We start from the raw sequence: 8796 nt of genomic DNA, 5'->3' as shown, positions 1-8796 counted from the left end.
CACTTAGAGACTCGGTGTGGTCCCTGACAATGATAGCATTAAAGAGGCATTCTCTTGACAGTAGAGTTGTTGATGTCTCCACCTCTTCCTACCACGGCTAGTTGGTATACTGGTTTGACCGTGCCTCCTCGATCGACTACATAGTAGTCCGAATAAAGCTCTGTGGAGTCCTCAACGTTGCAAAATCAACGCAGTTAGCAATTTGTTTTCAAACCATCGTGTACAGATTATTTTTCAGGATTAAATTGCTCGTCCGCCCACCAGTCGAATGGTTGTGGATTGTATGTGTAAAGCCGCCTTTCAATGAGAGGGAAACATGGCCAGATTCAGTTCATCTTCGGCCTAGTCAAGTTTCAACATGAACACCACGCTCTTCCTAACATCACCCGCACTTATTCTCTTTCTTGATTGTAATGGGCATAGCCATCACCTGTGCTACCCCAGCTTTGCAGATGGGAAGAGGAGCCTCGTCAGCTGGCTGTGGACGTTGTTGTTGCTGTTCTCCTCTAATCATGGTTGAGTTATCCAATCCCTGTTGTAAGTGTTGACTCTCACATCATTCAATTTCGCAGCAAGGATCAAAGCAGGTGGAAGCACAGTCTGCTGTGTAAGAATAGTTTGGATTCTGTCCAGTTGGCCTCTGGTCTTAGCATCATTCTGTGCAAGGTTGCTGCAAGTCAGGGTTTGTTTTTTGCTTCATTCTGTGCAGTCAGGGTTAGGGTTTTTCTTTATGTGCTCAATGGATTCTCAGGAATTAAAACCCAATTACAAAGCGGATCACCAAAGAGCAACAGGCTTTCTTAATCCTCTCCAGATGAGCATGAATGGCTCTTACATGTCTATAGCAGATGCTGCTATGTACTCAAACGCCCTCTCTAGGCTTACTGGCTCCCTCCAAGGTGGCTCTTATGACTCTACTGTGCAAACCCTAACCCTACCTCAGCCAGATGCCAGGCAAAGTCTTCCAATGGCCAGGAAGAGCGATTCCAATCTTCTTGGAGACGCACAGAGCGGCTTCAAAAGAAGGAAGGGAGATGGTGATGAGAATGGCAACAATCAAGGATCATTTCAACTATTACCAGCATATGGTAATTTACATCAGGCGAGTCTTAATTGCCATACTCTTTCCCCTCAGCAATCTTTGCAACAAGCATTGCTACAACATGCTCAACAAGGGTTGCATCAGAGTCAGCTGCTCACACAACGTAGCCCATCAGATGCCTCTACCAGATTGTCCATGGAAACTGTCCATCCTAGCCCTAACAGAATGTCCATGGAAGCTACCCATTCTAGCCATAGCAGACTACCCATGGAAGCTACCCATCCTAGCCATAACAGATTACCCTTGGAAGCTACCCATGCAAGCCATAACAGATTACCCATGGAAAATGTCCATCACAGCCCCAGCAGATTGTCGTCGGAAGCTATGAATCCTAGCCCTATGTCTGTCCATCCTAGCCCTTCCAGATTGTCCCTTGAAGGCTCTCCCAGAAGCTCTATTCAAAAGCCCACACTTGGTCTTCACAGCATGCAAGTGCCCTCTCAAAACTCACAGCCAAGCCTGAATGGATCTTCGCATGCCCCCCATCACAGTAGCCAGGTTCCAGTTGTTTCCTCAAGGCGGCTCACCGTGAAGGAGTGGGGTAACAGGCCCTTATCAAATGTTGATCCTCAGTTATTTGACATAATGGAAAGGGAGAAGACTAGGCAATGGAAAGGAATTGAACTGATAGCTTCAGAAAACTTCACCTCCCAAGCAGTGATGGAAGTTCTTGGCAGCCATCTCACAAACAAGTATTCTGAAGGATTGCCTGGAGCACGCTATTATGGTGGGAATGAGTATATTGACCAGATTGAGACCCTTTGCCGTGAGCGCGCTTTGATAGCCTTTCATCTCGACTCAGAATCATGGGGGGTAAATGTGCAACCGTACTCATGCACATCTGCCAATTTTGCAGTGTATACTGCACTACTGCAGCCAAAGGATCGCATTATGGGCCTTGACTCGCCTTCAGGAGGACACCTGAGCCATGGGTATTACACATCAAGTGGGAAGAAGGTTTCTGCTGCCTCCATATTTTTCGAGAACTTGCCTTACAAAGTGAACCCTGAGACAGGTTACATTGACTATGAGAAGCTTGAGGAAAAGGCTCTGGATTTTCGTCCGAAAATTTTAATTTGTGGTGGGAGTGCATACCCTCGGGAATGGGATTATGCTAGGTTCCGCCAAATTGCAGATAAGGTTGGTGCAATTCTAATGTGTGACATGGCTCATATCAGCGGCCTTGTGGCAGCTCAGGTAAACATGTGTGTCTTTGGGGAGAGTGTTGGACTTGCTCTTTTTTGGTGAAATGTTTGTCCTTTTTGTGTTGCATTTTGTGCAAAAGTCGTCTCCCTTAACAGTCAATGCTTGCCCACCTGCTTGCTTGCCCACACAAGAACATGCATGCACACACCCACTGAACTGATGAGTTGCATTGAAAAGAAAATTAATTGATTTAATCAGAAATCGTAGCGTTTTCCACTTGAATGTAACATGCATGAACTCCAGGTCTCAATTGCATGTGTCATGCTAGTCTACTAGTTAGAGGTAGGGTTTAGCAGAAGTATCGGGCCATGTTATAAGCCCTATCTATAAAGGAACAGAAGAGGCTATTAGTGTGAGGCAAGGTACCCAGATGAGGCAACAGTAGGCCTGCTGTTTGTGACACGCCTCACTCCAGGGTGGGTGGCCCACACACACACATGCACCCTTATACACGCTCACACACAGGCACCTCCACCCCCCCACTCACCAGTGTGTCACGAATGCTTACATTTCTTAACTACTTTGTGCCGTTGCGCATTTTGATAGGAATGCGCCAGCCCGTTTAATTACTGCGACATTGTCACGTCAACAACACACAAGAGTCTGAGGGGCCCCAGGGGAGGTATGATTTTCTACAGAAAAGGTTTGAAACAAAAGAGGCGAATCCCTTTCATCCACACTTTGGATGACACCGAGCATTACGATTATGAGGATCGAGTAAACTTTGCCGTGTTCCCTTCGCTTCAAGGTGGTCCCCATAACAATCAAATTGCAGCACTAGCAGTTGCTTTGAAGCAAGTGTCCACCCCTGAGTACAAAGCTTACATCCAACAAGTGAAAAAGAATGCTCAAGCGCTCATAGTAGCATTACAGAGAAGGGGCTGTAAGTTGGTAACGGATGGTACAGATAACCATCTTTTACTATGGGATCTCCGCCCCCATGGTCTCACAGGTCAGTTCACAACTTTTCAGGCCCTTAAAAGAGGCATAATGTTTTTTAGTTTGCAAAGTAACTCCTGTAGATTTTGCATGCTCATGCGTAGTGGTAAGACTTAAATGAAAGTTCTCTGAAAAGATTTTTGACAGACAGTTGTGTGGAGAGTCAAGTTCTTCAAGCACTTGCCTTACCCTTGGCATTAGCAAAGCAAACACAAAGACCTGGTTTGAGAGGAGCCTGCCGTGAGATTTGACATTGTTTTCTTCTCTCCACAGGATATCGTTTTGAGAAGGTCTGTGAGCTATGTCACATGACGCTCAACAAGAACGCAGTCTACGGAGATAGTGGCACCTTTGCTCCTGGAGGTGTTAGAATCGGTAAGTTTCCTTTTCTGGTAAACTTCCATTCTCAGCATTCCAGCCTCTTAGCAGCTTGAGGTTGCACCAAAGCAAGGTTGACTGGGGTGTCCAGATGCACCCCCCTCCCAAATTGTTCGTTCAAGGGAGAACATCGTTCTTTGGTTTAAATGGGCAGCAATACATACTGATAATCACTTTATCGTTTGCCCTGGTTTCAGGAACCCCGGCAATGACTTCTAGGGGCTGCATAGAGGGTGATTTTGAGATGATAGCAGAGTTTCTCTGCAGAGCCTTACAAATAGCCATTGATGTACAGAGGGAGCATGGGAAGCAACACAAGGATTTCCTTAAAGGCTTGCAGAATAGCAAGGAAATCGAAGACCTCAAATACAGTATAGAAAAATTTGCCTCTACCTTTGAGATGCCCGGCTTTGACACATCAGTTTTGAAGTTCAATCATTAGTTTCTCTTTACTGGGTTTGAACCAGTTTTTGTATTGAAGCTTTCAAGTACATATTTGAACGGGATGGTTGATGCCTCCAGATTCTGTTGTAAAAAGCACACGTCATCATACTGTATGCGTCTTATAACAAATTTTGTCTATGTACTCAACGCAGATGTATATTTTTTAAATGCTGTGTTGATCCCTAAATGGGTTCTATTGAGCATCCACCCTTATGACCTTTGGGCTACCTCTTCATTTAGCCTGACTGGTTGCTGCAGAGAAACTGCAGTACGATTGCAGCAGTAAGTGCAGAAAGCACTCAGGGGAACTGATTGGTGGAGGGGTAACGAAGGAACCTGTGGGCGTAGTATGTTGAAACCAATCCCATCAAGTGGGGGTAGATTCCGTTGGACACCCACACGCGTAATAGCACAACTTAAATATCACAATATGAATGGACAACTCAATAACAACTGAAAAACTGAAATGAAATGATGATCAATGGACATCAGCACTGGGGCTGGAACGGGCCTCCCCCCTCCCCCCCTCGATATATGATATATTATTGGGAGTATTTAAGTGATACAATGTTCCATGGGTTCAATGAACCAGATGATGTCCATGTAGAACTGAAATGAAAAACAATTACCAAACAATAGACTTGAAGTAGACGTTCGAAGTAGAGCGACCCACTTGATGAAGTCTAGTCTCTACGGTCCCGTGCCTTCACTGGAATCCGCAGAGAGCGTCCCACTGGTGTTCCAGGACCACACACAAACAGGCGCTCTCGTACTAATGCCTAGCTCTCTCGATCTCCACGGACTGTGGTTCTCCAAAAGCTTGGACTACCCGGCACCGAAGGGGTGTTAGTAGCAGTGAATATCCCTCGAAAGATTTACACCAAAGACCTTTGCTTGAATCTCAATCAATGTATCTTGTAAAACAATGAATATGGCCTCTAGCAGAACTAGGCACCCACGCATGAGAGGAAAAGACTCTATTACTGCTGTTGCTGCCCCGCCGCAAGTGAGAGTGTTGCCTGTAGCTCGATAGTGGGAGAACAAGAATCAGAGGTGCCTGAGTGCAGTTGCATAGGGACAAGGGAAGGACCTAGGCCCTGTGTATAGCTCGCTAGCGGGCAAGAGAAAAGTGACACCTGGTTGTAGCCGCCTGCGGGCAAGAGAAGAGCAACCTGTGCGCAGCTCCTTGCGGGCAAGAGAAAGGCGACCTGTGCGCAGTTGCCTGCGGGCAAGATAAGAGAGGGTCGAGAAGAGAGACCTTGTGCGTAGCCGTTTCAGGGGAAGAGTACGAACCTTCCTATGGAGTGACAGTCCCATAGGCAAGACACGGCACAAATACTGGCTCTTCCATGGCGTGACAATCCCATGGATAGAACACAGTCCAGGTCATACATGGGTGGCACCAGTCTGACTCCCGTCCATACGACACCATCCTGCTAACACATGGGTGGCACCAGTCTGGCTCCCGTCCATGTTATGCAAAATACTGGCCCCTTCACATGAGACATCGGCCTGGCCTCAGTGAACAAGACACAAATCTGGAGATGGACCAAATGGTCGGCCAATTGGTGACATCCCCCCGGGCTTCTAAAGAGTTGTCCTCAACTGAAAAGCCTCAAGATATGGCTGCAACAACTGTGGGTAGTAAACAAAATAATCCTCATTTACCCACTTTGCAGCAATAGGCAAATAATTCTTGAACTTCACAAGGTATCTCCTAGAAAGTTTTCCTGTAGGTAGCCTTTTCTCCTTGTGAAAGACAATTTGTTCTGGCTGGAGGATATCCTCAAGCTCATCAATCTCTAGCGGATCTTCTGTGACAGGCTCGTCAGGATCTGGCCTGACATACTTCCGTAAAAAGACTCACATGAAATGCATTGTGAATCTTCCAATGACTAGGTAAAGCAAGCTTGTATGACACTTCATTGATCTTTTGAACCACCTTGAAGGGTCCATAATAGCGAGTAGAAAGCTTAGGATATGATCCTTCTCGTCCTGGCGTCTTCCGAAGCCTAGCTTTCTCAAATTTCAGCAAAACCCAATCACCTTCTTTGACTTGCATGTCCCTTCTATGCTTGTCAGCAGCCATTTTATGCTTATCTTGTGACCTTGCAATGGCTGTCCGTACCTGAGCAAAGGCTACATCCAAGTCACATACATACTCATCAGCTGCAAAAATCTCATCCTTTGTACGAAGGATGATGGGTGGCAAGACCACTCTGCCATAAATAATCTCAAACGGGGCCTTTCCCGTGGAGGCATGGACCGTATTGTTGTAGGCAAACTCAACAAGTGGAAGATACTTCTCCCATGCAGTCTTTTGATCTGCCACAAAACACTTCAACAAATCCAACACGGCTGAATTTGCAGCTTCACTCTCTGGCCATCCGTTTGGGGATGATAAGCTGATGAAAACTCAAGTTTAGTGTCCATGTTATCAAATAAATCCCTCCAGAAGAGGCTCGTAGTCCTGGGATCTCTATCCCCAATAATGGACTTAGGCATACCATGATGCTTGAAGATGTTAGCAAGAAAAAGCTTCACCATATGATCAACTTTAATGGTTTTCTTGACGGGCAAGAAATGAGCTTGCTTGTTAAACCTGTCCACAATGGTCCAAATAGCATCATTCCCATGGTGGGATCTAGGCAAGTCCATAATAAAGTCCATAGTAATACTTTTCCATGGTTGCAGGGGAATAGGTAATGGCTGACGCAAACCTAGAGGTTTTTGCCTGTCAAATTTTACTTTTTGGCAAGTAATACATGCGCGTACATATGCCTCAATGTCTTTACGCATGCTTGGCCAAAAGAAATATCTCTCAATCATGCATGTAGTAGGCATGATACCTCTATGGCCAGCATAAGGTGGAGCGTGACATTCCTCCATAACCTTTGGACGCATATCCTTCAGCACACATACGCAGTTATCCTTCATAAGATAACCCTCTTTAATCACATAAGAGGCATGTGAGTGACCACCATCAAATCAGTCCAAATATGACAAAAATCGGCATCCAAATGATACAAATCACGCATAGTAGTCAATTCCCCATGTGAGGCTACTGAAATTGCACCCACATATGGACTCCTGGACAATGCATTTGCTACCAAATTCTTCTTTATTGCTTTATTAATATGGACGTGTGATACAATAGGGATGGAATCTCCCTCTTTGCTAGCATGATCAATACTACCCTGCATATCGGGAACTGCATGCACATTAGGCTTAGACTGGTTGTCCTCTTGCATCTTGCTTACGTTTGGGGCATTGCCGAAACATATGCTCTTTGCTTCCAGATGCAAAACATTTCCCCTCTTTCGCATATTGCTCCCTTTGCTCAGGAGTCAAGCCAAACTTGTTCTTCTTGAGCACACTATCCATGGATGAGGTATTTTCAGCTTTACCTCCCTTCTGGAATTCCCTGAAGCTCTTTTTAGGTGGCTGTCCACCTTGCAGGTTTGGGGCAGCCTTATCTTTGCCCTTAGAACTCCCTTGATCTTGCTTAATTTTGAGCACCAATTGCTCCTTAGCAAGAGCAGAGGCTATACGGTGTTGCAAAGTATGTTTCGGGTGTAATTCAATGCCCGAAAGATAAGCTGGTTGCAATCCGAAGCAAAACTTCCTCTTTCTTTCATCCTCAGTGATTTGCATAAAGGGAGTTACCTCAAGCAACACTTTCCAAAACTTATTGACATACTGCTTCACACTTTCATTATCTCTTTGCTCAAGTCTATCCTACTTTTGGGTGAGAGTTTGCTCTGCATTAGGTGGCAAGAACTGGGCATAAAATCTGTCCTTAAACTCTTTCCAAGTGCAAATGGGGTCTTTGGTGGTCTTTTCAGTGATCCACCAATGAGCGGCTGTCCCCTTCAAGAACATGCTAGCATGGCGTACTTTAGACTTCTCAGTGAAGTCCTCATTACTAAAAGCAATATCAAACTGTGCCACGAATGAAAACACCAAACGTGGTCGAGCCACGTACAGCTGGCCGACTCACCCTTTGCATGGGGGGCAGCCAGTTTGAAGGCTTCCAAGGGAGGGTGGTTAGGTGACCATGCACCCACCACCACACACGGTTAAGGGAGGGCTTCTCTCCTCCCCACCATGGCCCAAGTGTGGGTGCCCATAATGGGTGCCCACCCTACAAAGGGCACCAATAAAATATTGAGGAGGCCACCCACTCATTAATGAGTGTGAACCTGCAACCTTATAAAAAACAAAGGTTAGAAATAATGCTATAAAATAAACAAATGGAATACACTTACCACCTGTTCACACGCAACAAAACTCGTCAGAAGACTGAGCAAACTTCACGACTCACTGGTAGGCGTCCCTGCTCAGTAAGTGGCACGTCAGGCAGGCAAACACAAGAATACAAGTCATGCAAAAACAGTTCGAGACATGCAAACATGAATGCATGTGCAAACAGTATCATGGACACATCTCCCGTTCATGGAACAAGTACTAAACATTCCTGTCGGGCACAGTGATGGCACGACAAAAAGTATAAATCCCGGTCTTCCTATGGAGTGTCAGTCCCATAGGTAAGACACAGATCTAGGCATGAGCCTCTCTATGGAGTGACAGTCCCATAAGCAAGACACGGCACAAATATTGGCTCTTCCATGGCGTGACAATCCCATGGATAGAACACAGTCCAGGTCATACACGGGTGGCACTAGTCTGGCTCCCGTCTATACGACACCATCTTGCTAGCACACAGG

General features: G+C 45.9%; 1 protein-coding gene across 1 annotated transcript; it reads left to right on the top strand.

Annotated features, from left to right (window-relative positions):
• Positions 1 to 300: 300 nt before the first annotated feature.
• On the top strand, positions 301 to 4237 carry LOC147636616 (serine hydroxymethyltransferase 4-like). The gene is made up of 4 exons (XM_086800063.1): positions 301 to 2299; positions 2855 to 3260; positions 3521 to 3622; positions 3823 to 4237. The coding sequence occupies exons 1-4, from the start codon at positions 731 to 733 to the stop codon at positions 4065 to 4067; spliced, it is 2322 nt and encodes a 773-aa protein (XP_086656189.1). The 5' UTR covers positions 301 to 730; the 3' UTR covers positions 4068 to 4237.
• The last annotated feature ends 4559 nt before the right edge of the window (positions 4238 to 8796 follow it).

The sequence above is a fragment of the Cibotium barometz genome, chromosome 7, assembly GCF_041138505.1.
Source record: "Cibotium barometz isolate CiBa-2024 chromosome 7, ASM4113850v1, whole genome shotgun sequence".
Classification (NCBI taxonomy): Eukaryota; Viridiplantae; Streptophyta; class Polypodiopsida; order Cyatheales; family Cibotiaceae; genus Cibotium; species Cibotium barometz.
Note: the sequence above shows the minus strand (reverse complement) of the source record. Positions and strands in the feature narration are given on the sequence as shown.

Bases quoted from the DNA above. Each gene is read 5' to 3' on its own strand.
- LOC147636616 (XM_086800063.1), top strand. From the start codon at position 731: ATGTGCTCAATGGATTCTCAGGAATTAAAACCCAATTACAAAGCGGAT. The intron at 2,300-2,854 runs GTAAACATGTGT...GCATTTTGATAG, and splicing joins GCGGCCTTGTGGCAGCTCAG to GAATGCGCCAGCCCGTTTAA. The intron at 3,623-3,822 runs GTAAGTTTCCTT...CCCTGGTTTCAG, and splicing joins TCCTGGAGGTGTTAGAATCG to GAACCCCGGCAATGACTTCT.